Below are 27,957 nucleotides of genomic sequence, written 5' to 3'. Positions count from 1 at the left end.
GAATATAAAACCGAAAACCACAGAAAGGCAAGAACAACAATACGTGCTTAGTTACCATAAAAAAGATATTGTCTTTAACACAAGGTTCAGCAATGCAAAGAAAATACCCTGAGCAACACATTGCATTAATTTCAAAGGTTAACGAAGCCGGTGTCAGTCTCAGATATTCCAGCGTGCCATTGACTTCAACAATGAAGAATCTCCTATAGTTATTCACTTTAGGATGGTTCATATCGGTTACATAATATGGGTGACCTCTTAACACATAAACAAGAGGATAGCGACACGTTATCTCATATAAAACATTTACATCTCTGAACTTGTCACTACAGAGTACAAACTTCTTTTTGTAAGTTGAGTCTTAAGTGTGCCAAAAAAAAAAATGCACCAAAAAAGAATGAATCTTCGTCAGCATCTACACTAACATTAGTGGATTCTATATGCATGTATATAGCTATCTAGGCATAGCTTGGGATTGATGTGCTATGCTAGACTGGCCGATGTAACAAAGTAGATGTAGATAGGAAGCTGTCTCTATTTTTCAGAGGGGAAGGAAAAGACTGTTCAACCTGATTATTGAAAGGCACCGTTGTCCCAATCAGAGCCTTATTTCTACATGGGAGCCATCTGAATTCCTTGCAGCCTGCAGGCAGGGTTTTGATAACCCTGATGGCTTCTGCTTGATCATATACAAGTAGAGGAGGCATCAAACCTCTGCAATATGACCAGCATCTATGTCGGTAGCCGTGGTAGTTCTGGAGTCTCAAACTCTCAATGTGTTTTCAGATGTCCACCTTGTCTTCTTGGAACGCTTTGTATACAAAATCTTTAAAGCGTCTGGAATACTGTTTTGGATCTACTGCTGAAATAGATGTTGGGTCATACTGAAAAGATTTGTATGCATGCTCAAGCTTTTTGCTGATATCATAGTCTTGAAGGATGTCTATAATCCCAAAATATAATACAACATCATAGAACTCCCCTGTAGGCTCTCCGATAATCTGGATTTCGTTACAGTCACTCTTTCGTACTGTTAGCTCAGCTCTTGTAGGCATATTGGACCCAAGTTTTATCTTTGTAAACCTGTCCACCCAAAGAGTCTTAGTGATGATCCATTAGAACTTGAAGATATCAATACAGCCAAATTATATCTTATCATACAGACATGCAAGGAAAATGAGGGGTAAAATGGTGATAAATGCGTGCCTCGTTGTTATTGACAAGCTTCATATTCTACTGCTATATTCATCAACGGCTGTGCGAGACAGGTTATGCCAACCCTTTTGAAACCAGCTGTGGACAAGTCATGCAGTGCCGCTGGCAAAGAAAATTGAAGCCAGCCAATTTTGCATGAATTGGCAAACCAGTACCAAACCTCCACGGCTCTTCATGCGAGTGGTTATCTAGCTCTACCTCCTGTTAAATTGCATTACTGTTCAGCCATCAAATATGAAGGGAATGGAGAAATGCCTGGGTTCTGACCTTCACGTAGCTTTTAGTCCAGTGGAGTTGCTAGGAGCAAACTAGGCAAGTGGGGAGTTATATATCAAGCACGAGTTAGTATGTGGTGCTTGCTGTATACTAAGTTTCCCTAGGATCCTATTGCGAACAGCCGTTTATTCCCTCTTTTCCTACCTTTTATCTCCCCTCTTCTCTCAATACATGAATCCCATTAAACATAACACGAAGATCAAGGGAAACATCAAGGAAGCATGGTGTATCTCAACGTGGAAGATTATATAGCAAGTGCATGCCTGAAATGCATTGGCAATAAGGGCAAGAGTAATCAGGTATCTTATTTTACCTGTTTGGATCGGTATCTCCTCTAGACAGGTGAGGCGATGATGCTCTGCTACTATCACTATCAAAAGAACCTGCAATCCATGTACTTCGTAAGGTATGGAATAACCATGTCAAAAACTTAAATTGTTTTATTTTTCATCTTACCTTCACTTGCTAGTATATTTCTTTTATCTCTGAAATGTACACCCACCAATAGACTATAATCCATGATATTTTCCTGCTCAAGAAAGTCGCAATCCTTGTCGACTTGTCTGCTTGAACACATTTAACTTCTACATTAACATGACGAGTAAAAATACGGTGACGACTCACTCGCACTAGCCTCACTCACCTTAGGAACTCTTGGTGCCAGTGCTTTTGTAATCGAAATATAAAGTTAAGATCAAGGTCTTTCAAGGTAGTGTACTCATCAATTTCTGTTTGTGGCTTGTCTGTTGTACGTCCAAGCGACGAGCCTTTCAGATCAAATCGTCTATGAATAGAGTAATCAGAACAGAACAAGTTTCCCATGATGACAAAACGAACCTGGGTATATTATAAAATAAATGAGCAAACATGCCATATAGATATTCACGCTTAAGAAGAATCTATTGATTAATAAATTAGCTGCAGGATGATAACAAATGATATACACTAAATACTGACCTTCTTTTGGTTAGCCCCAGCTAACTTTACACAATGAAGGCCGAAAAACTTGGTAACTAGAGTGTTCTCAAATGACCGCACATGATTGTAGTAAGCTCGAAGCATCTTGAGAAATATCTACATGATAGCAAGTTATTTATACACTCAGTACAGAAGTGTCAAACGTCTTTTAGGTTCAGAAAGCATTTGGACAGCAAGAACTATGATGCACCAACCTTTACTTCTGATTTCTTCATAGTCTTTATCATGTATTGATCATTGCTGGTGAGATAAAAGAAGCTTCCACTCTTACCAGGGGACGAGAGCTCCCGGAGAGCCTGGTCACCGCAAAGGGATAACATATAATCTGCCGCATCAACCTTGAATAACTTGCGCAGTGTCCTGCGATTCAATCCAGGACAAGTTGTGTGTTGAACTGTTGATGAGTATGTATAAGATAAATGCAAGCATTACACACAAACAAGTCACTGGAATGATGACCAACCGAAACACTTGCGGGCAGTAATCCTTCCATTTGAAATCGCAAGAACTGTGAGGAGGGGTGTATTTTGAACCTTCTGGAGGGAATCTTGTCCATACTTTCTCCTTTGGGTCAAAAGCTGATGACTTCAAATCAAGCGTAATCGGGCCTTGCTTTCCTACTGCATGTCTGTTTCACATATGAAATTATTAGAGCATAGACAAATTCATTTTGAAATGTAACAAATACATGCATTCCACTATTCTAGTATATAAGAATATATATCTCTCTCTACTCAAGGGAAAAAAAATACGCAAGTACGCTTTTTGCTGGCCCACAGCAGGTCCTGTCTGTTATTATGCTTTTGTTCTATATGACTTCATGACAGATTTTATAGTTCCTAAGAAACCCTCCCCTCTTCTTGTCATCAATTTCCAATCCGCCACCATTTTAGTCAATAAACACATGCACATGCTACGCAAAATTCAAAATGTTGAATCTTTTGAGGCGTCGCCTTTCCACATCCCCAGCAGGAGAGGGATGTAATATCATTTGAAAATTTTTTTGCGGAGAAAAACCATTTGTAGTTTGTGGGTCTTCATTGAAAAAGTTAGGAATTTTTTTGCTTATCATGGGACTGGAATGATCTAATTTATCACCTTCCTAACCAAAAAAAAAAACAAATTTCTCCGCAAGGTAAATTGCAATTTGGCAATGACATTAGCGCATTACATCAGATGAAATGCGCAATCAAGCCGCATCCCCGCAACGAGGAGAAGCTGAAATTCTGGATGGAGCAGCGGAGCGAAAAGAAAAAAAGAAAGGGCCACCTGATGCCAAGCTGGAGGTTGAGCATGAGCTCATAGTTCTTGTGGCCCTTGGCGATGGTCTCGCCCTGCCGCCGCGGCCCGCGCGACCGGCCGCCGCCGGCGTTAGGCCCCGTCGCCGGCGACGGCGGCGGCAGCCCCCTCCCCTCGCCGGCGTCCTCCACCCTCACCGTCGCTGCGGCGCCGCGCCTGGGCCCTCGTCGTCCGCACCACCTCCTCCGCCCCCGCCTCCGCCTCCGCCTCCTCGTCCCCTCCTCCGCCTCCTCCTCCTCCGCCTCCACCACCACAATGCCGCACGTGGTGCCCCCATGCATCCAGAGCAACCCCCGCAAAGCCGGATCTTTTCAAAGTTGCCTCCCCTCTCTCTCCTCCCACCCGGGAGTTTTGCTCCGCGCGGACGCCGAGCTCGCGCGCCCGCTCGCTCCCCCTCCTCGCCGACCTGTCCGCTCCCCGCCACGTGCCGCCTCCCCACCGTCCCACGTCACCTAACCAACTTTCTAACAGGTCATGGTGCACAGCCAGAGCCAGCTGGGTAGCAAACTCTGGCCTTCTTTTAGCAGCAGTTTTTTTTCCAAAAGCTGTTTTTACCAGAAGCTACTTCAAACGGTACATAACTTCTGAGAATATGTAGTTATATATTTTGGAAAAATGAACTAAAAATTTGGAAAAATAAACTAAAAATCTAGAAGCTGGGTTTAGGAGCTTTTCCAGATTCTCAGAAGCTGGCTACCCAACAGTTGCTTCTCAGAATCTAAAGCTCCCTCAAACAGGCCCTCTAATTCATAGCAAATGCCAAATGGGTCAATGTAGTTTTACAATGGAAATTTGCAACCGTGCCATTATAATTTTGCAAAGTTAGAAATATGCCACTGGTATTTCAATGACATGTAGGACCCACATGAGTCAATGACACGTGAGCCAAGATGGCATATCTATGATTTCACAAAATTATAATGGCATCTTTGTAATTTTCTAACGCTTCACTTGCTGTGTATTTTCCAAAGAATATAATTAGTGATAAGCTTGCATACGATAATATGTCTCTTGGTTTAAAATATTACTACTATGATCGTAAAGGAGTTGCTGCACTATATATAAAAGATTTGCATATACGTGGATGAAGCATCAGAATCCAATTTCCAATGGTCTGAGCTTTATTTGGCCACCAAAACCATTGATCAAGTTGAGCCATGGAAAGTTTCAACTTTGAGTTCTCAAACTATTTTGACTTTTGAATATTACTCAAGAGTTTCTAGGTATTTTCTTTACTTAACAGAATGAAAAAGGCTATCTTGTCAAAGGTCAGATAGGAGGCTCAAAATTTATAGCAAGTGCCAAATGGATCTATGTGATTTTACATTGTTTGAAAAATATTGGAGTATCAACTTGAGGATCCCGTCCATGTCTCAGTAGTATCACTAATTTTAGATTATATGGGGGTGTTTCCTACACTTTAAAAGTTTTTTTGTGTCTGTAGGTAAAATATAGATAGAATTAAAACTATACTATCTATAATGGGCATGGACGATAGTAGCTTAGACAATTGTTGCCTATATAATCTTTTCATATTATACCTAAACAACATATATACAACACACACTTGACCGTCTATTTAGTTATCTACTTATCTTAAATAGATTAGAATTGATAGTTTATGCAATGTATGGTATTAAAAGTCGTTCATCGTATATTCTGTCAGTAGACATTAATATTCTCTGTACTCTCACATTTATGTAGCCTCTTGTCCTAGAAGGTAATGTCACTATTTTTCATCCCCTAATGCACCATAGGAAAATAAAGTCTTAAGCCACTAAAACCATTTATCAAGTTGAATAATAAAATGCTTCAACATTTATCAGTGAAATATGTATTATTCCCCAATAATATTTAAGAGGTTCTAGCTAGGTACCATTTTACTTAACAAAAAGAAGAGACACCTGTAGACACTCATTTTGCTCTAGAAAGGGAGTTGGATGCCCATTCCTTGCCCTCAAATCGCATGCATCATGCAGTCACCATCTCCCAAAAAACCAAAAATAAAAAAAAAGAGACCAAATGGTTGGTTAAGTGGAAAAAGGTTGGATTGCATGCTTTATGCTTGATCCACACACAGCCTATTTTCAGTGCAATGCATGGGCATTTTACTAATGAGAAGGTGGAAAAAACTCTAGTAGAACCATACAGGTAAAGGTGCACTTGCACATCCACCTCCCATCAAGTAGATTCTTGCACATAGAATTGACTAAAAAAACCCTAGTGTTAAATAGTAAATAGGCTAAAGTTCTGTCAAAACTAGATGATGCATGGCACTTTTCTGGTTGCTGTGTGGAATATGTGGATGATTGTACAGTAAATATTGTAGAAATAATGAATGTATACATATGGTGCAATATTGTGAAATACTGTGAGGGTTACGATTTAACATGCTTGCATGTTTATATGTAAAATATAACAAATTAAAGCTAATGTAGCATGTTTATATATATGTTAGACTTCAGTGCCAGTGGTGTAATAGTTGCTAGTGATAACGTGCCATGTTTGTATGTTGAACTTTTATAAAAGTAGGTGCCAACTATATAAAAGGTATAGAGAAAATTTCTTATGTGCCCACGAGTTTTCCCTCAATTTTTTTTATGCCTCTGAATTTTGTGCGTCCCTTGCATGTCAATGAGTTTTTGCTTTAATCCCATGTATCCCTATTATGTTAGTTGGCCGTTATTTTTTTTCTAAAATAACTATATTGCCTCTCTCACACCTATGCGCAACCTACTTAAAAAATACGAGTATCATTGTGACTTTTTTACTTTATAATAAAATCAAATGTCACAAAATTGTTTGATGCCAATTTTGAAAAACAAATTTAATTTTTGAACCAGTTTTAAAAATGATTAAATCCACACAAGATTTTCACTGAGAAATTGAATACCAAAATTATCTTTTATTTGGTTTGAATATTGGTAACAATGTTGTTCAAAATTCATAAAATTTGGTTTGAAAATATTTAAATTTTTAAAAAGTTCTCAAATTCATCAAGTATTGGAGAGGGGCACTATAATCATTCGGATGAAAAAATAATGGTCAACTAACAGTTAATTCGCATTGTGGGTATAGAAGGGATCAAAATGAATACTTAGAGGCACGTAGAAGTCTAGAGGATTGGACAAAATTGAGGATAAGATTGAGAAAAATCTCGTGGTTATGTAAGGAATTTTCTCAATTGATATAGATTCTTGAACCAAACATTTCATCTCACTTCCCTTGCTTAGGTGTGGAAAAATAGACTCAAATTAAAAGAGGAAACCAAAATAATTGAGACCGGTCTCAACTTCTGACTGGCCAAATTTAAGAACTTCTGATTAACCAAATTTAATACAATCAAGTTGTTCATTAGTCTTGATTAACCGAACTAACTGAATGGACCGAAACTGCAAGCCGATCAAGTATCGCATGTGACCGTTAATATTAAGTTGGAATTATTTTGATGCCATCTTGGTGATTTCTGATTTGGTGGCTTATATATCGTTTGCTATTATCATGTGATATACTAGTACCAAAACATGTCCTTCAAGAGGGCGATTTTGCAAAAGAAAAAAGATTGTGATTTATGTCATTTTTTGATATGCTGAAACTGTCAGCTATTTCGGTCATGATAGAAGACCGAACTAAACTATCTGAACCCCGATAGCTCGGTCTTAACTATTTTCAAGTGCATTCCGGTCTTCGGTATATAACTGAAATTTCTAAAAGACCCAAAATACCTACCCCTACCCTGCCCACAACTTAGGGGGTGTTTAGCTGGTGAAAAAAAAATTGGATATCACATCAAAAGTTTGACCGAATGTTATACGAGGTTTTTGGACATAAATGAAAAAACAAATTTCACGGCTAGCCTGTAAACCGCGAGACGAATGTTTTGAGCCTAATTAAGTCGTCATTAACACATATAGGTTACTGTATCACTTATGGCTAATGATGGATTAATTAGGCTCAAAAGATTTATCTCATGATTTCTCTTATAATTATGCAATTAGTTTTTTGTTTCATCTATATTTAATGCTCTATTTAGATATCTAAATATTCGATGTGATGTTTTTGAGAGAAAATTCTTGGGAATTAAACAAGTCCTTAACATTATTATGGGGTTGCATTCTATAACCTACAGTTGAAATCTTATTAGACATAGATGTTTGATCTGTCTCTTTCACGACCACAGGTACACACACTGCGTGCTAGTACTGTGTTTTTGGCTTAAAGCAGATTGTCATCATCAGAATCAGACCTGCAAGCAGACCAAATGTTGATGCCCAAGCTGCAAACAGTGCCCAGTGGCGTCATCTGACAATTGCATCAGCTTGGGGAGTGAGCAAGTAGCAAAGGCATTGTCATTGTCAATACATCATCACCAGATTATATTCCATCCGGAAAATTAGCTGGGACAAAATGATCATGTTTCTTACAGCTCACATTCTGAGACACCATCATCAGTTCATCACATTTTGTAGCATCAAGAGAGGAATTAAGAGGGGCACAATCAATTTGTTTCAGAGCCATGATCGAAAAAAAAAATAGGTTGATGTTCACTGTTTGGATTTTTGGCACAACATCATCCACTAAATGTCTCGCAAAATAAAGGATTGAAGAATTTCCTTCCAATATGTCAAAGGTTTCAATTCATGAAAGAATGGATTTCTCAGGCAAAAAAGCATTTACATTTTACAACCTCTGACTGGCTTGTGCACCCCCCCTGATTACATGTTTCTATGTATAATTTGAACCTGTAAGTTACATCTACTCTTGCAAATATTAGTGAACTCCGTGTGTATGTACGTAGCTACTCATATTTACAGGAAAGTCAATACCGATTCCTGAAGGCGTGGACAGCCTGCAGGTGCTCCAGCAACTCCTGACAACTTCTACAAAAGCAGCTGAATTCCAGTTGATCAGATTGGTGCAGGGAATCGAAATGTCGAATATGCAAGCATGAAGCATGTGTAACGCCGTGCTGCTCAGTGATCAGCTTGATCTTTGGCCTTGCGAAGCGCATCTTCACTTCTGGGGCTCCATCAGGTCTCAATAAACTTTCAGCTGTCTACTCGGTCTTCTTGGAATGCTTTGTATATGAAATCTTTGAATCGCTTGGAATACTGTCTTGGGTCTACTGCTGAAATGGATGTTGAGTCATATTGGAAAGACTTGTAAGCATGCTCAATCTTTTTGCCGATATCGTAGTCTTGAAGTATGTCTATTATCCCAAAATACAATATAACATCGCAGTACTGCCCAGTTGGCTGTCCAATGACATCACCTTCATTCTTTCTGATTGTCAGTTCAGCCCTTGACAGCATGTTTGCCCCAAGTTTAATCTTCGACCACCTGAAGTCAGATTTGCTGCGTTATAATAATGTTCCAAATATACATAGAACTCAGTTTCAATTGGACAACTGCAATGAACTGTTGGACAATCTGTCTGATACTTGTGGGATTTACATTTCTTAGCATTACCATCACATGTACCATTCACCAAAAATTTATAAAAAGTGAGATAATAAACCAAAAGTACTTTCTGCTCTGGAGTACGAATCTCCCAAACAGAATACTATAGTGAACTTGTACATCGAAAAATGATTAGCAGAAATTACTGGTAGAAAGCATATCAATTATCAAATTTAGACGGCTGTAGCATGAATCAACCTAACGATGAGTTGGATTCTCGTACCACATACTACCTCTGTTCTAACATATAAGCATTTCTACGCGTTTCTCAACATGAATCTGCACACTGGACATAATGTCTAGATTTATTTTGACAAACATGCAGAAATGCTTATATTTTGGACTGGAGGTATTACATACCAACTGAATGATTTAGGATGAGGAAAATAACTATAACTAGGACTGTGCTATAGCTGAGAAAAGAATAGTTTAGTATCTCGCTGACCTGTTTGGATCAGAAAGAAAGTGATCCCTGTCCCATCTTGAAAGGCGTGGTGTTGCAGGTTCGTCACCATCAATATCAACGGCACCTTTTAAATCCAGGTAAATAGGTCAGTATTAAGACTGCCAACCAATTGTTAGAAGCAGGCATATCTTTCTTACCTCTAAAATGTACACCCACTAAAAGACTGTAATCCATGATCTTCTCATGCTCAAGAAACTCGCAGTCCTTGTCTACTTGCCTGCTTCAAAAGATTTAATTTTCATTAGCACAAGGAATAGATGGTTATACAGAAATTACGTAAGATGTATGAGTTGCACTTAGCACCTTTGGAACTCTTGGAACCATTGTTTTTGTAACCGAAAGATGAAATTAAGATCAAGATCTTTCAGAGTTGTGTACTCATCAATCTCTGCCAGTGGTTTGTCAGTTGTACGGCCAAGAGATGATCCTTTCAGGTCAAATCGCCTATGAATGGTGTGATCAGAGCAGAAAAGATTTCCCATTATGACAAAACGAACCTGGTATAGTACAGCAGCAAACAATCAGGCAAACATATTAGCATGAAGATGGATAGTTATATACTTTTCTAACCTTTTTCTGGTTTGCTCCAGCCAACTTCACACAATGTAGGCCAAAAAACTTTGTCACTAGGGTATCCTCGAATGCCCGAACATGATTGTAGTAAGCTGGAAGCATCTTCAGAAGTATCTGTGTGGCAAAGTTTGTCCATGTATTCAGAATAGAACTCCTAAATATAGAAAGCTCAAATAGCATTTGAACAAAGACAGCAGTGGACAACCTTTACTTCAGACTTCTTCATTGTCTTTATCATGTAGCGATCGTCATTTGTCAAGTAAAAGAAGCTTCCACTTTTACCAGGGGACGAGAGTTCACGGAGAGCCTCATCTCCACAAAGGGATAACATGTAGTCAGCTGGGTCAACCTTAAACAGCTTGCGCAGTGTCCTGTAATTTGGTTCAGAACAAATGGGCATGTTGACATGGATGAATCGATAAATAGTTACTAATTTATAACATGTCTCTCTCTTGTGGGAGTGATAACCAACCGGAACACCTTTGGGCAGTAATCCTTCCATCGGAAATCAGAAGAGTTGTGTGGAGGGGTGTATTTTGAGCCTTCTGGAGGGAATTTTGTCCATACTTTTTCCTTTGGGTCAAAAGCTGATGATTTCAGGTCTAATATAACCTGGCCTTGCCTTCCTACTGCATGCCTGTGTACATTAAGCATATTCAGGGATAATAAGTTACTTCTTCTGTTCGAAAGAAATATATCAATCTTACTATCACAATGATTATCTTTTCTAAAAATGGTAAGAAAGAACTAGAAATTTGTTTTACGTAGTGGAGTAGTACTAAGTTTTACAAGTTTTTTTTTTTAAAAAAAAGATCAAAAAATCTCAGTTTGTAAATGAATTGTTGAAGACACAAAGATTGGTAATGAAGAAAGTTCAATGATAATACTCACATGAATAACTGTTGATACTATGGTTTAGGATAAAAGAACTAGTGGGGCAGTGTCAAGATGAACAAAATGCCGCAATAGTTCACAAAAATCCCTCAGCTAAATCATCAAATTGTGTTCAAATCATTACTCTACACGCAGTCTCATATACTTTGTTAGATGTCCACAATATCGATGCATGCCAACAATTTTTGTGTCTTAGAAGACATGGCTGAAAGTCTTTCTGCATTGTAGGCAATGCCCATTTGTTGTTTACCAAATAGTTTGTTGAAATGCCCATTTGTTGTTTACCAACGAGATGACAACACGATTGTTTTATGGGAGATTTGCCTAATTGATATTTTTAAATTCCTCACCTGAAACAAATTGGAACATTGCTAATGCAATCAAGAGATAGTAATCGCAGAAAAGAAACGCACCTGATCCCGAGCTGCAGGTTGAGCATGAGCTCGTAGTTCTTGTGCCCTTTGGCAATGGTTACCCCCTGCCGCTTCAACGCCCGCGGCGGCGCCCCCTTGTCGACGTGCGGCGGCAGCGGCGGCGGTCCCCTCCCCTCCCTCACGCTGCTCCGGCGTCTCCAGTCGTCGGCAATGTCGCACTTGACTTCCCCGTCGGAGCCCCAGAGGGGCACCACGCCCACGCCGGAGCCATTGCTCCGACCGGACGACGAGCTCCCGCGGCCACTGATCGACCGAGCCAGCCATTTCAGCGACCTCAGCGACGGGAGCGCCGACTGCCCTTCCATGCCGGAGCGGACGCACTCCGGCAGCTCCCTCGCGAACACCTCCCTCGGGTCACGGGACTCGCCCGCGGCCGCCGGGGACGGGTAGTACACACCCTTCTGCTGGACGGCGCCGCCGGTCGCCTCGCGTCCCCAGAACCCGACGTACAGGCTGCCGTCGGCCCACCGGAACGTGCCCTGCCCGCGGGGGCGGCCGCCCTCCCACCCGCCGTCGTAGCGGTTGCCGTTCGCCCAGACGAGGGCGCCGCGGCCGTGGATGAGCCCCGCGCGCCAGCCGCCGGCGTACTCGGTGCCGTCGCGCCAGGCGTATCGGCCGCACCCCTCGGGGAGCCCCGCGCGCCACTCGCCGTCGTAGCAGTCCCCGTTGGCGTAGCGCTTCTCGCCGGCGCCGTGCTCGAGGTTCTTGGCCCAGGCGCCGCGGTAGGTGTCCCCGGCGGCGCCCACGTAGGCGCCGGCGCCGTGCATGAACCCGTCCAGGAACTCCCCCTCGTAGGTGGCGCCCGACGGCCACGAGAACCTCCCCCTCCCCGTGGCCTTCCCGCGCCGCCACTCCCCCTCGTACATGCACCCGTCCGCCCACAGGTACTTCCCCGCGCCGTGGGGCGCGCCGCCGCGCCACTGCCCCGTATACAGGTCCCCATTGTGGAGCACCCGCTCCGCGCGCTGCTGCTCGTTCCCCTGCCCCTCTCCCTCATCAGCGCCGCTGCAGGAGGACACCGTTTCCGCGTCCTCGCCGGGCGGCGGCGGCGGCGGCATCGGTGACACGCGTCCTCTCCCGCGCCCAGGCCGGGCGCGCTCGCGCATTGGCCGCCGGCCTCCCGGGCTCCTGGTCCACCGCGAGGCGAAGGCGATTCGCGCGCGCGCGCGCGGGGACGACGGGGATCTAGCAGCGACGGCGGCCGCCGCGCGCCCGCGCGCGCCGCGGCGGCATTGTCGAGGGAGCCGGTGGGTGGAGAGGAGATGCCAGGGTGGGAGGAAAATTTCTTTCCTTTTTTTTTTGTTTTTTTTCCTCAGAGCGTCCGTCCGAAGGGTTGGGAGAGGGAGTGGACGAGGAGAGGAGGCCCAACGTGCAAAGAGGTGTGTTTTTTCTATTCCTTTTCTTTTAACTCAACTTTTCCATTTTGATGAATATACTTCTGTTCTTTTGGATCTACTTGGTTTGACCTAGATAATTTTTTATATCGATTTCAGATACTAACTCCGTCTCATAATAACGTCATTTTTCGATTTATGTAACCAATGCTTCGACCATTCGTATTATTTGACCATTCGATTTATGTGCTCACGCATAAAGTACTATCTATATTTATCATCTAGTAATAATAAAAATGTTAATCGTAAAAAAATTTTAAATAAGACAAAGAGTCAAATCATTTTATTTAAATCCTGAAAAATAAACTTATTTTGGGATGGAGGTAGTATATTTTAGTGGTTGGATATTATTTTTCATGATTCATGCGTAATGGGCACCTATAAAAATTGATGTGTGTGTCTGAATAGGCTGGCTAGATTAATGGAATTTAGGTGAAAATGAATTAAAGCCCTTGGAGAGGGAAAGCGTTCATTAAGCCAAATCAATCAAATATTCCATCCACAATCTTCCTTTGTTCATTAAGTGTACATGTGTCTGCACAAGGTACAGCGTTTGAATATTCTATGTGCATTATTGAGCTGCACATGACTCTTTTTGCATGTATGTAATAGACTCTTGATGAACATAATGCAAAATCATGGGCTCTACCAAATTAGCATGGCGTATATGAACAAGTAATTATTTTCACTCTCATTACCAGTTGACAATGGGAGGCAACATTTTCCGGTTTTCCTCTTTGGTACAGTCATACTGTTAACATAGTATTTTACATATGCTATTTATTTAGAAATGGTTAAATAACAGTGATTAATCCAATGCACTTCCTCCGTCCCTAAAGAGTATATTTTTGCATGGTTTATGTGCAAGATTTGATGTCCATCTTATTTAAAAAAAATTATAATTAGTATTTTTATTGTTATTAAATAATAAAACATTAATGGCACTGTGTGTGATTATTTTTTATTCTTTTATAAATTTTTTAAATACGATAAATAATCAAAAGTTAGACAAACTTCTGCCTCCCGACAGCCCTCACTCCCTCCGCCTGTCTATGCAGTTTTGGACTGTTCCTTTTGTTTTGGCGGCTGTTTTGTTGGCCGTTGTTCTTGTTAGACCGTTTAGCATAGATTATAGTTAGGTAAAGAAACTATTCATTCAATTATGTTATTTTTCTAAACATTTAATTGACTATGAAATCACTGTAATGATTGATGTCATAGGATTCAGGATTCAGAACATAAATGTTTATAATGCGGTGCAAAATTTGGATCCTACAACGGCTTATAGTTTAGGACAGAATGAGCACTTGACAACTGTTTGATTTACTTAGTGGCACCAAATTCTTTCAAAAATAATCTAAAGGTTTGTCAGTAATTTGCCCTACTCGTGCAAAAAAGATGTGGGTATATTTTAGTAAATAAACATACATATCACGTGTTTTGATGAGCAACGTGTTTAAGGTGTGCAAACCAAAGCCAAAAGGATACGCCAAGATTGAATTTTAGCAGTTACTTACCGTGTAATGTCGGTCCGTGTCAAAATTTGCTATTTTTACGTACTCAGCGGTAAACAACCGTAACATGTATTTTATTACGTTTGTATATAAGATTATACCCATTGACTAAGAATAGAGAAATTTATTATTTTGACCATAAAACCATATAGCTTCACTAAAATAGCATATAATCGTAGGCTTCTCTAAAATAACCCCGTATCTAGCGACACACCGGTATGACCATACATGTTTGAATTACATATGTTCTTCTCTATTTCACTAAAAGAATACTTAAAAGGACTAAACTACTCTAACTCTCTCAAACATATGAATGGATGCTCCTGGCTCAAAAATAAATAATTTACACTACAAAAACATATTAAACTTTTAAACATATCCATAAAAGATATTGTACAACCATACATATATCCATTCATACAAGCGTTCGTAGATCCATTGAAACCGTAATCATTAAACCATGTTGCAGTATGCTTAGTTTATCTTGACAGCCACGCGAATGTTTTAATGACAATGGTTTCAATGGATCTACGGATGTTTGTATGATGGATATATGTATGGCTGTGCAATATATTTTTATGTATATGTTTAAAAGTTTAATATGTTTTCTTGTGTAAACTATTTTCTTGAGGCATGAGCATTCATTCACATGTTTGAGAGACTTAAGATTAGTTTAGTCTTTTCAAGTGTTATTTTAGAGAAATAGGGAACGAAATATGTAATTTAGATATGTATGGCCATTTTTAATGTGTGTTACTGGCAGGATTCCATTTATCGTGGAGCCTGCTGAAACGACGGTAATGCTATTATCGGTGATAATCGCTTAAAAACCACGTGAATTTGAATTTGAATTTTTTGAACAATACCACCACGGTTTTGAAGCGATTGTCACGCGGTAGGGCACGATAATTGTGTGATTTTAAACATAACGATAATAATGGTCTCGATCACGATAATCACACAGTTTACTATGATTATCATGATGATTTTAAATTCCTCCACATTGGGCCCATATTGGGCCTCATGAACAGTTGTATCTTTAATTTTTTTTCTAATTTTTTTCTCACCTTTTGACATTTTTTAATTGATTCATGTCTCTCTTTTTTTAAAAAATTTCTTCACCACTAAATTTAGGAAAAACATAACTATCACCGTGATTTTTTGGATTATTGTACTATTTTTTTTGAATTGGGACGGTTTTTGATGAACCGTATTGTCAAAAACCGTTAGTATATACCATGCTATATGTGCGATTATCATGATAATTAAGGTTTTGTGAACCCTGGTTAATGGATACAAGATCATTTCAGATAAGCACACGGTTCTGGGATCATATCGATAAAGCCATCTGATCTCGTGACCTAAATAGCAAAAAGCTCCTAAGTCTGCGTACCGCAAACGTAATTTACATTTTGCCATGGAGAAATCAATTTACCTTTTATAATCTCAGAAAAAACAAACAAACAAATTGATTAAAAAATTGTATATGGTACAATAACAGGCTATAAGCTAGCGACAAACATATTTTAAAGAGGGAAGAGTGGAGAGAGAAGAACACTGAGCTACTAATTTGTAGTCAGCTACATAACGGATTCTAAGACACAGTATGTGTATGACATATGGGACATGGTAGCATATGTTTTGTAGCTAGTATGAATTGACGATTAGAATAACTATAGATGGTTTGGAGCTATTGAACTTGCTCTTAATTACACGCCCCATGTGAGTAAATTAAACTGTGGTTCCCACTCAGTGGTGAGATCGGTGCGTGGGTAGTAGCACAGGCACACACGGCCATGAATGAATTCGCGACGGTTCGGGCGTCCCACTCCGTGCTTGGGCCAACCCCCGCAAGAGGAGAAGGGGACGGCAACCGCACACGCAGTCATCGGTGGATGGTGATCCCGCCCGCGTACGTACGCGGGCGTGTCGTGCGTACCGACTCAGGGACAGCTAGCTAGCGGGTGCTCCCGGCCGGCAACACGCTCGCTCTCGCTCTCGCCCGCCGACCGCCGACCGCCCCGCCGCGCGCCCGGCCAGCCTCGCCGACGCCCACGCTAGTTAACCGGCGTCTCCTGTTCCGATGAACCCCTCACCGCCACCACACCCATCGGTTTCGTTTCGCCGTACGCACGTACGGCAGCAGCACAAGCACACAACTGAGTGATTCTGATTGGGACGGGGTCTATGGATTGCAATGCAGCTTAGCCTATCCATACCCGGCTGTTTGCTTATGATTATATCATAAGATTATGCTTATACGTTAGGATTTGAATTTTTAAACTTAAATTTAAATTTAGAGTTAATTTCTTATCAAAATTTATTTTTCAGCATTGACTTTTAATTATTGAAAATACACATATAAAAGTTTTATTTATAAATTATTTTTTTAAATATATCATTTGTTTTTTTAAAAAAATATCAAGCAATCAACCCGTATGCATATACTAGGGTTGCGTTCTTTTCTCTTATTATTCTCATATTTTCCATCGTTTTTTGGAACATAAAATTTCTTTTGAAGATGTTATCTTCTGGTACAATCTTTTATTTCAATCAATAGCAGCCTCCTTGTTTTACTTATAATGGGTATACAGCAAAATGATATATTAACAACTTTAAAAAAATCTTATAATAAAACATGTGTATATATATATATATATATATATATACATATATATATATATAAGCGAAAAGATGTGAGTGAGATCACGCTAAGATCACACAAGGCAGTAGCTTAACTTTGTGGCTTTGGTTCCAAAATATAAATATTTATAGTACTTAAAAATTTTATATCATAGTATAAACATTTGTTACCGATTCGTATGATTTCAATTATTCCATTCAATTCACAGCCAGTCATATATACGTAGAAAGAGAATCTAATTAATTTAAGAATTAAAAATGACCATGACCATTAAAAGTGACTAAAATATATTTGAATATTTCTTAAATTTATGCTAAACAACTTGAAAATGATTATATTTTGGAACGCAGCCGATACTAACCTATCTCTGGGGCTAAATTGCATGCAGTCTAACTCTGATTGGGGCCTGTTTGTGGCTGTCCATTCTGTCCACCGTATTACATTCTCCGTTCTAGCTAGTGTCGGTCTGTCAGACAGGGACATCCCGGCCCGTTGATTACGCTGACGTGGCACACTAATGGGTTGTTTTGTATTTATATATGTTTTTATTAAAAATGAAGGAAAAATATATTTATGTTGAAAGAAATTTCAAGCTAAACCTGAACGCTCAGTTACTGGACGATGTATATAAAATACTAGTTGATACCCGCGCGTCGCGGCGGGATTCGTAAAAATCGATGAGTTATATATGTAGCTGTACAACAGCAAAAGATGATGATTGTACTTAAATATTTTTAAATATTTTTGTCATAGAATATCTAGAGTAAAACCGTAATAAATTGTACAATGCATTAAATTGTTAGTCATGCAATTGTTGCACATGTTCTTTTTATTTGTTGTGTTCTGAATATTAGGTAATTATGCATTGGCTCTGGATCAAACTGTTTTTTAATTTCTAACAAACTCATATAGAATCATGCCTAGGAGTGGTAGGACCAAGACCAATGGATTCTTTCACAACCTAATTCATTCCTAATATATTTTTAGCTCAAATGTTTATAAAATTTCAGCCCACATCATTTTAAACACGTCGCTTAAATTTTATAGGCCAACAAATTGCACCTATTATCATTCCCTGTGATAATGGTCTAATGCCAATATATTGCTACAATGAGAACATTAATAAAAAAGAAGCACCAGCAGGTAGGGAAGAAGGGAGCATTGTTTGGATGGGAAAGAGAATGAGAAGTGTTACAGAAAACGCATCAATTAAAAAGGTATTAGATAACGACAGTTTCATGCGAGGACAATAAAGAGGCAAGGGGAGAGGGCTGCAAACATCCAGGGGAGCAACAATGAGTTGTTGGTCCAAAGCAGTCGAACCATCACCTAGATGGATATCACTAATTGCACTTATTGGGGGTGAACTTTAATAGGTATATGAAGAGATGAAATCTATGGACACGTGACGAAAATCTAGAGCTCACCAGATTTGTTCGGACGACTGTAATTTAAGGATGATGTGGCCTCCTAGAAATCAAACTATGTGGGTGAACTATATACTAATAATATATGATAATATAGAGTAATAAGAAGATTCACTAATTGGGCGGTATATTCAACGTGGTCAATGTCCCTTCGTGGCTGGTGGACGGTAGCTAGGCCAACTGTGCTAGCCAAGTTTGCATGTAAATGTCCCTTGATGTCAAACTACGTGATGATTTAAGTGCAGTAAGGACCGTCTGCAAAATATTCTCATTAGTGAGCTGGAGAGAGGAGGGGTGATTTTGAAGGCAACTCTGGTAGTGGATAAAATATTCACTAGGAAAATGTTAGAGAGCTTGTTTGGGGTGCTTAAGATTTCGAGAGGTAACTGTTGAGAAGACAGCTTCTTAGAATCTGAAAAAGTTGGTTTTCTCAACTTCTAATTTCTAGTTTGTTTTTCAGAATCTATAACTCTAGACTCTTAGAATCTAAATGCTAATTAAGAAAGCTTCTGACTTCTGAAGATTCTGTGAGAAGTGACAGCTAACATAAGCTCCTCAAACAGGCTCAAAATCGATAGCCCTCCTACGACTTACTATGGCTACTAAGGAGCTTTCAACGCGTTAGATATATCATGCAACTAGTTGACGCTTTTTATATATATATCATCCTATAGTTGGGTGTTGGGTCTAGTTTTTCATTTTTAAAAACATTTTTGTTAAGTTTAAATTAAAAATGTATAGATAAAAAACATTCAATTGGTTGGCCGTGTGGGCCCATCCCATTCCTACGAGACCCTGTTGGGCCTTGATATCTGCATACCATGCATCTTCCCGGCCCACCTAGCTAGCTTGATTTCATGTTTATATGCGTGTATGGTTTCTCCTTCCTCTCGGTGTCCTGCCGCAAAGTGTTAGCAATTAAGTGATTAATAATTAAACGACATGTCCCCTGTTGTCAATCTAGCACGTACAGTACACTGTCCATGAAAAATATTTCTATGTGGCATGTGCTTACCCTATACTCCGTCCGTTCAAATTGCATTCGTTTTAGAACACGTAGGGAATGAAATTATTTCTACCTCCCACCATCTGTCCCAAACAAAGCATTTCCCGGCGTATCTCCTCATCTCAGTCAATCACAGCAATCTTCATATACTTTTTCTATTATATTCTTTACTCAAGCAGTCATAACACTCATCTAATCATTATTATTTATTTTCTTAATTCTTTTACCCAGCTCTAGAAATAGTTATATTTTAAAACCGAGAGGCCAACATTTAAGAGTGTGTTTCATATTTAAGAACAGAGCAGTATAACCTAGCATAGTTTCTACGCACTATATTATTTCTTAGAGCTTTTGTTACCTTCCTTTAAAAAGCATCTCAAGATATTATTATTTTTAGTGTAAACAAAGTGGTACCTTAAGGTACATTGTATCTAAAGATACAAAAAATCTACAGTAAAATTTTTGTTGGTACCTTAAGATATTTTTTAAGAATGGTAAAAAACTCAATTTCTTAGGAGCGAAATATTTACAGTGGTGGTAACTAAACTCCAGCGCAACATCGGTCTGCGTTCTTGTTTGTTAATCGATCCGGTTGCTGTATACCGCAAGTTCGGTGGCATCTGCACTGTTAACAGGGGCACATGTTTTGGTTATCTATTAATAAATCACGAGATCAATTTAGCTTTTCTTTTTCTTGATCGATATTGTAGCATGCATCGTACTGAATCAAAGGATAAGCCTACTCTAATACTGCAGACACAGGGGGTTATGGCTTGAATTTTTTGAATGAAAAAAGGCAAACGACATATTTATAAATAAAAAAATAATTTATAATTACAGTTATTTTTTATATGGCTGAAAAATAAATTATAATAAAAACCTCAAAACCAACTCTAAAGATAAAATTAAAAATTCAAATTTTATCAGATAAATATAAAAAGGAGCTAAATTAAAATAGGATACACACGTCACTGCAAACACTCAAAAGAGACGGATAACGACAATACACATCGCTTATGTCACAAAGATCCTGCTGAAATCCTAATTACCTATGCATATATAATATTGGTTGGCACTAAAATTCAAATCTATTCACACGCATTCACTGTATACACATAGGCCAACGGCATGTAAACCTAAGATATAACTGTTGGTTTTAATATAAGTGTGGTTCTTAATTTGTTACTCTTTATTCTCCATCATTTCTCCTTCGTTCTTTCTACAGTAGTATTAATTTACCATATACATTTTTCTTTATTTGACGCCATTAATTTTTAGGTTTACAATTTGAGATTCTTTTTATTTAAAAAATGTAATTATTAATTATTTTATTGTAATTTGATTTATTACTAAATACACTTTAATCATAACTTATAATTTTGTATATTTGTAAAAATTTTGGATAAGACAAGTGCACAATGAAATGTAGATTAAAAAATTAATAGGATTAAGGGCATGTCTAGTTCCCAATTTTTTCAAAAAACATCACATCGAATCTTTGCCACACCTAAATGGAGCATTAAACATAGATAAAAAACTAGTTGTACAGTTAGGGGAAAAATCGTGAGATGAATCTTTTGAGTATAATTAGTCCATGATCAGCCATAAGTCCTACCGTAACCCACCTGTACTAATGACGGATTAATTAGGCTCAAAAGATTCGTCTTGTGGTTTTCAAGCGAGTCATGAAATTCGTTTTTTCATTCATGACTGAAAACACATTCTGATATTCGATCAAACGTCCGATCGAAAAAAAAAATTCTTTTCGCAAACTAAACAGGGCCTAAATAAAAAAAATAATAAGAGAAAGAGTATGACTGTTCCCACGATCATCATTCACCCGGGCCAACCGCTGAACTAGCATTATATACATATATACGTGCAAATCAAACCTTGATTCATCAATTCCGGAGATACGACGACGCTCATGCAATTCAAGCAACGGAACATGGCATGCTGCGTTCCGTGCGGCAGGCCGGACTGTAGTGAGCTTGCACCACTGCAATATGGTTATTGGTTAGCCCTGCTAGCTAGTTAGGGCTCAATGGCTCATTCATGTCATCTGTATTGGCAGCTGAGCTGTTTAATTTTCCACGTACAGGTACGCGTTAACGTAACGTTCGTGTGTGCGCATGCATATGCATGCATGCAATATATATACATAATGCACACACCCTGTCGCCCCTGTCGGCCTACGGGATCGATCGGTACTCCAGTAATCCCAAGGGTCATCTTTTGGATTCTTTTGGATTCTTAAAGAAAAGGGATAAACAATATATGCGTAAACGAAAAATAATCTATAAATAAGTATTTTATATAAACATTCATAGTGATATAAAAGTTAAGCTAGAAAATAAATTACGATAAAAAAACCTCAAAATCAATTCTAAATTTTGGATTAAAATTTTAAATTTTGCCTTATAAATATAAACAAAAAATAAAAGATAGGTGCATGTACACACTTTCCACCTCAAAAGCTAGCCCTTTCACAACTAAAGTGGAACTATTCAATAATCTTCATCTTTACATAACATTGGTGTCCCTCAGCCCTTCTTCACCGTATACGGGCCCCACTGGCCCACTGTCCATCACAGTTATACGGGTCCTACGTGCATCTTACAATCCAATTAGGTTTTCGCACACTGTATTCATCGGGGCCAGAGATGTTAAACTATATAGGCTCTGATACCAATTCAATTGTAGGATCGTAAAGGACATCTCCCACCTCCAAAACTAGCTATTGAGATAAGGGACGACTTCACTTATATCTTAGATACTTTGCCCTTCCACAATTAAAATGAGACTATTCAACAACATTTTACACACGCTAGACGAGAAAATGTTTTTAGGCGGAGTGAGGCGGCTTACTTTCCGGCCGCCAGCAAAGACGACGATCCCTGTGGATCTAACAGGCCACGTACAAAAAACAATTATTTCTAAAGAAGGTGTACGAGATGCACCGGGCTCCATTTTCACAGGCGATATATTGTATTCGGCTTTCACTTACACCGGTAAATTAAAAGTGTGTTTAAGCTGTATTTAAAAAAGCCATTTTCGAAGCAGTGTCACGCGTGATGTACGTGTTTGATTCTGCGCCTCACGCTTCTTTTCCTAGGTAGGAGTAAAATCAAGTTAGGTTCGACGCAAGTGCAGAGCAAGCTAGCTCAGCTTAAACAAGCGCACGTATGTCGGTATGTACTTACTCCCTTGATTCCCTTGTTTATTATCTTACGTTAGTTGAATTTTATACCTATGTTTAAACATTTGTAATGTTATTATCTTAACTCGTTAACTTTTAGGTCTAGATTTAGCCATTTATAATATTATTTACATAAAATATTTATTTTTTTTAATTTGATGTATTACTCAATACTCTATAAAAATAACTTGTAATTTTACATATCCACATAAAAAAAATTTAAATACGATAAATGATGATCCAAAAGTCGCCAAATAAAGCAACCGGAAGGAAAAGTACTCTGCTCGGGTAGACGCGTATGCGTGCATGCATGTACGGGCACGGCCGACATATGTCAGTTTTCTTCGTCGATCCATTTGTGCGCATACATGGTGACATCCCGTCGGCTTCCTTGGCCGGCCCATCGACGAGACTCCCTTCCATGGGCTCTTGCTGGACCAACGCTAATTTCTTGCCTCATGGGCTCAGCCCCATCGTTGGAGCCCACGCTGCATCCATCTACATAGCCACGTAAGCAAAATGGTTTGGAGGGAACAAGCACGGGAGATAGAAATGGTGGACAAGCTGACAAGTTGGTCCTACCATAGCCACGTAAGCAAAACAGAGGTTAATAGACGATTTTTATAATATAAGAGGTACAGATATCTGATATTCGACTTGAGGGATGAAATACAGACTCGGCATCATGTTGAGGGATGTAATGTGGACTTATTCCTTTTCGGATTCCTCGGCTCCGGCCCAGCACTCGGTCGCAGCTAGCCCATATACATGCGTGTGCATTCATGTGATTTTAGAAACAAAATCACACGAAAGTTTTTAATTTTTTGTGCAAAACTACTTTTTTTCGGCATCGTCTGCTCCTGCAAGGGCAAGCAAGTAGTAATCACCATGGCGCGCATGACCCAACCACCGTGCACCAACGCCTCCGCCCCCGCTCACGCGCACAACGCCCCCGCGCGTACAAATCCTCGATCGTTTCGCGCCACGCCGCGGCCCGCCCGTATATATTACGTACGCGCGCGCGCACAAGCCGCGCGATCAGCCTGCGTCCGCGCGTACACTGCACCGTACATATAGCCGAGCGGCCGATCGATGGCGGCGCCGGCATCATCGTCGACGGCTGCCGCGGCTTCGGCCGCCAGATCCGTCTGCGTCGTCGTGCTGCTGCTGCTGGTGGTGCCGGCAGCGCTCCTGCCGGCGGCGGCGCCCGACGTCGCCGTGCGGGCGGTGGCGGCGCAGGCGCCGGAGCCCGAGGGCGATCAGCAGGCCGCCGCGGCGACGATAGACGCGGCCGGCGGTGGCGGCGGCGGCAGCAACGGCACCCGCGCGAGAGGCGACCGTGACCGCGACCGCGGCGGCGGGCGGAGCAAGCTGGCGAGCAGCATCGACTGCCAGATCTGCGAGGCGACGTGCCGGGTGAAGTGCCTGATCAACAACCTCTTCCAGTGGGGCGGCTGCTACCAGCGCTGCAAGGCCGACAACTGCAACGACTGGTGCTCCGGCAGGTAGCCGTTGCATGCGCGCCCCGATCGTCCATCCGTCGCAGCATCCAACGGCCTGCGGTCGTTTGGGCCTCGATCTAACGGTTGTGGATCGACCTACCAGCAGCTGTCGCAGCAGTACTGTTTTTTTTTTCCTTGTGGAACCGTTAATCCAAAAATTAATCGTCCCAGGCAACTTAATCAAGCATACTGTAAAAAAGATTAAAATTTTGCAATCCAACTATATTTACGTGTAGCGAAGTTGTCACGTTTTAATTGGTGTAACTGGATTGATCCACAAACCTAATTATAGATAAATTAAGTGGGTAAACCACTCTATAAACGGATTCGCGGACCGGTCCACTTGCACCCATATATTACCCTTTTAGCAATATTTAAATATAGAGTATCACGTACACTTTGACACAATAACTAGCTCGCATTTTAAATCCGTGGCACTGTATATTGACTATAAATACGAAGAGATTATTATTTAAATACAAAGGAAGTAACACAAAGGTTTGTAAAAAAATTAAAAGGAATGTAGACTTTATATACCATTAAACAAAACTGAATGGTGCGTTAGCTGACCAGTATTGTACTATTCCTAGTACACAATAGTAAGATGATTGCGTAATTTGCATGCTTAGAACCGTGCGTAGACCAAACTACACAAAGTTAAGAGTAATTAATTAACAAGGTCATGGGTGTGTAAAAATACAGACAGTGGCAGTTGAACAAAGTACAGAGGTAGATGTGGTTACCGCTGTCGCAAGGACTGCGCACTGCATTGTTTTGTCTATTTAATTAATTATGGTTACTGTGTCTATCTTGACAGACTTTTCAAAGACTAGACGAATAAAACCACTACCAGTTTAGTTGTATATTTGAATTTTTCCCTCTTATAGATATTAAGTTATGAATTTATAAATGTGGATTGGATCATCGATCCAAGCACCCCAAAAGTCTAAAGCTGATGACGAACGCCCGTTTGAATCTAAACATCTTGATTTGGATCATGCCAAGATAAAGTTCTCAATCAAACCATTTAGAACTTTTTAATCCTATTCTCTATGGAACTATTCTCTATGGATGGATATGATCGACGATGTGCCGAGATATATATATATATATATAGACGGTAGTTGTCACACTGTGCTTTAAGCAATTGAATTGACGTATGTGTGTGGCTATATAACTAAATCTATCGATAGATTTTAATTACATATATAATCATATTTACGACGAGATTACTACTCAGAGACTGGTGTTCGTGAAACGGAGGCTGGTGTTGTTCTTCGCCTTTTCCGATCGATCGAGGTACGACTTGGTGTCCACATCAGCAATCGCCAGTCCTGAAAACACCTTAATTGCCAGTGTGGTCTCTTGAGTTTGGACATGTGTACACATGTAGACACTCTTTTGGGTTAGGGCAAGTTGCTTAGCGAAGACCGTGACAATGTCCAAATGTAGCTTAGAAGATCGAAAAGAATAATAGTTTAGTACTCCATCTATTTCTCTCCATTTCACGGTACAAGTCACTTTAGATTTTTTTTCTAACTTAAATCTCTTTAAATTTAATCAAATTATAAAAAATATACTAAAATCCACATTACCATATAAGTTTGGTTAAATACATCATTAAATTTTTATAATATATTTACTTTATATTATAATTATTTATTAAAAAGTTGGTCAAATTTAAATATGTTTGACTTAGAAAAAACTCAGAATAACTTATAACATACAACAGATAGACTATGACCGACTGTGCTATATACTAATTGTGTCTCATAATAATTTTATTTTTCGATTTCTATGTCCAAACGTTTAATCATTCATCTTATTTAAAAAAATTATATAGAAACTTAAAAAAATTAGTTATGCATAAAGTAATATTCATATTTTACCAAGTAACAATAAAAATATTAATCACAAAAAAATCAAATAAGATAAAAAGTCAAAATATTGTAACTAAAAACTAAAAAATAAATTTAATATGGTACGAGGTCGAGGTAGTACCTTCTTATCTCAAAGACTGCTACTACATGATGTCTAATTTTATAGATCATACGCAGGAAACCTTGTAATCCCATCTCAAAAATTTTATACTTTTGGTTAAAAAATACTCCCTCCACTTCATATTACAAGATGTTTTAGCTATGGCTAGATTCATCTATTGTTCAATATATATTATTTATACCTATTTCTAGATTCATTAGCATCTAATAAAAAAAACATACCACGGGTATTTAGCTAGTAATAAGAAAAACATGAAAAATTAAAAACTCGCATTGTTACTAGCTCGGCCCTGCAAACTGAAGATTAATCTGTTCGCCGTCTTAGTTAACACTTTTACTCTAACCATGCGAAGTATTAACTCGATCTAGCCGCAATCTGTTTTTCTAATGACGCTACAGAGATGTATCTTTAGAACAATTCATGAGGTCACTGACCGTGATGTTTAACCCAACCATGAATGTGCTAGTTAATTTTGATGAATAATCAGCTTTGACTGGTGGCTGGTCTCTCTTTAATTAATGCTCTGGCTCCACAAATTGAATTAGTAGACTACCAGCCCCGTAGTATAGTCGTACGGAACATGCAGCTCAAATTATTTTCATGATTGAGTTGAGTCTATAGTTTGTTCGCGTTGAATTAACTCATTCTTCAAGTATTTTAACATCTCGCTCGTGTGATTAATTGCACATGTGCAAAATTAAAGTGGCAGCTATACAACTTCATCTAATGATATCTTCCTCACAAACTCTCCCTTGCATGCAAGCAATGCATTTCATGCGGCAAGAGCATTCAAAATTCTAGATCCAGCAGGGATGAGCAATAATTTGTACTCCCTCCCAACTTTTTTTTATAACATTGGCTAGTTCATTTTTTTTTTGCTAGCCAACGTAGTTCATTTTTTTAGCTAACCAACGTCAAACATTTTCATATGGAGGGAGTATATGGATGAACGCACATGTGATTTTCTTTAGGGAAAAATTTAAATAGTGAACTAGTCCTACTAATACAATTATATAGAATTTAATTCAAAATATTCATGTTGACCGGTACCCCTCTAGTTTTTAATATATAATGTCGTTTTTTTTACTACTCACTTCATTCAAAAGTTTGTATTAAAAATATAAATTATGCTTAAAGTAAATAAAATAAATGATAATTATGTATTTTTTAATAGAATGAATGATCAAATGTATGTTTAAAAGTTTAAAAGTTAACGGTTTTATGTATGAAATCCAGAGAGTGATATATACCGCTCATCTTGATATTTAATGGTTGGAAAGCTATAATTTGCTGGAGCTGAATTAGTGTTGGCGCTGAAAATAACAATCAACAATCACACACGTAGTCCTGGGAGTCAATCTTAGACAGCTCCAGTGCAGGATCTAAATTCTTAGAAAAGTTGCGCGGACGTGCCAGTTAGTTTGATCCTGCAACTGACAAGACAAACATTAAAACAAGCCGACCGGCTATCGAGCCGATAGGCAACTAATAATCTGGTCGATCAGACGTTGATGCTGCAGCGGTTAGCCGATAGGATAAACGATCGGCTGTAAAAAGCTTGGATCGGCTAGAAATTTGAGAGAAATAGAGTTAAATTAAATATTAGACCAACGTAATCCGCCAATTTACTTATTAATCTCAGTCGATCGGACGAGCCCCTATAACCAGATCGAAC

The 27,957-nt window shown here is 39.4% G+C and overlaps 3 protein-coding genes across 3 annotated transcripts; 1 reads left to right on the top strand and 2 right to left on the bottom strand.

Moving 5' to 3' along the window:
• Positions 1-51: 51 nt before the first annotated feature.
• On the bottom strand, positions 52-4,050 carry LOC102715465 (phosphatidylinositol 4-phosphate 5-kinase 4-like). Its single transcript, XM_006650032.3, has 8 exons — positions 3,739-4,050; positions 2,933-3,097; positions 2,664-2,829; positions 2,449-2,565; positions 2,135-2,328; positions 1,948-2,054; positions 1,805-1,874; positions 52-1,083 (listed from the first exon to the last, which is right to left on the bottom strand). The coding sequence occupies exons 1-8, from the start codon at positions 4,047-4,049 to the stop codon at positions 783-785; spliced, it is 1,431 nt and encodes a 476-aa protein (XP_006650095.2). The 5' UTR covers position 4,050; the 3' UTR covers positions 52-782.
• Positions 4,051-8,318: 4,268 nt separating this feature from the next.
• Positions 8,319-12,754, bottom strand: LOC102703570 (phosphatidylinositol 4-phosphate 5-kinase 6-like). Its single transcript, XM_015834884.2, has 8 exons — positions 11,575-12,754; positions 10,740-10,904; positions 10,473-10,638; positions 10,265-10,381; positions 9,998-10,191; positions 9,832-9,911; positions 9,674-9,758; positions 8,319-9,108 (listed from the first exon to the last, which is right to left on the bottom strand). Exons 1-8 carry the CDS (start codon positions 12,699-12,701, stop codon positions 8,817-8,819), a joined length of 2,226 nt encoding a protein of 741 aa, XP_015690370.2. The 5' UTR covers positions 12,702-12,754; the 3' UTR covers positions 8,319-8,816.
• Positions 12,755-23,826: 11,072 nt separating this feature from the next.
• Positions 23,827-24,759, top strand: LOC121053963. Its single transcript, XM_040522679.1, has one exon. It carries the CDS (start codon positions 23,872-23,874, stop codon positions 24,286-24,288), a length of 417 nt encoding a protein of 138 aa, XP_040378613.1. The 5' UTR covers positions 23,827-23,871; the 3' UTR covers positions 24,289-24,759.
• The last annotated feature ends 3,198 nt before the right edge of the window (positions 24,760-27,957 follow it).

Source organism: Oryza brachyantha, chromosome 3 (genome assembly GCF_000231095.2).
Source record: "Oryza brachyantha chromosome 3, ObraRS2, whole genome shotgun sequence".
Lineage (NCBI taxonomy): Eukaryota > Viridiplantae > Streptophyta > Magnoliopsida > Poales > Poaceae > Oryza > Oryza brachyantha.
The sequence above is the reverse complement of the archived record's forward strand: the minus strand, read 5'-3'. Positions and strand labels throughout refer to the sequence as shown.

Excerpts from the sequence above, each read along its gene's own strand:
- LOC102715465 (XM_006650032.3), bottom strand. The coding sequence starts at position 4,049 with ATGCATGGGGGCACCACGTGCGGCATTGTGGTGGTGGAGGCGGAGGAG. Across the intron at positions 3,098-3,738 it reads AACCTCCAGCTTGGCATCAG|ACATGCAGTAGGAAAGCAAG; the intron begins GTGGCCCTTTCT and ends TATGTGAAACAG. Across the intron at positions 2,830-2,932 it reads TACTGCCCGCAAGTGTTTCG|GACACTGCGCAAGTTATTCA; the intron begins GTTGGTCATCAT and ends ATTGAATCGCAG.
- LOC102703570 (XM_015834884.2), bottom strand. The coding sequence starts at position 12,701 with ATGCGCGAGCGCGCCCGGCCTGGGCGCGGGAGAGGACGCGTGTCACCG. Across the intron at positions 9,912-9,997 it reads TGGTTCCAAGAGTTCCAAAG|GCAAGTAGACAAGGACTGCG; the intron begins GTGCTAAGTGCA and ends CTTTTGAAGCAG. Across the intron at positions 9,109-9,673 it reads TTTCTTTCTGATCCAAACAG|GTGGTCGAAGATTAAACTTG; the intron begins GTCAGCGAGATA and ends ATCTGACTTCAG.
- LOC121053963 (XM_040522679.1), top strand. The coding sequence starts at position 23,872 with ATGGCGGCGCCGGCATCATCGTCGACGGCTGCCGCGGCTTCGGCCGCC.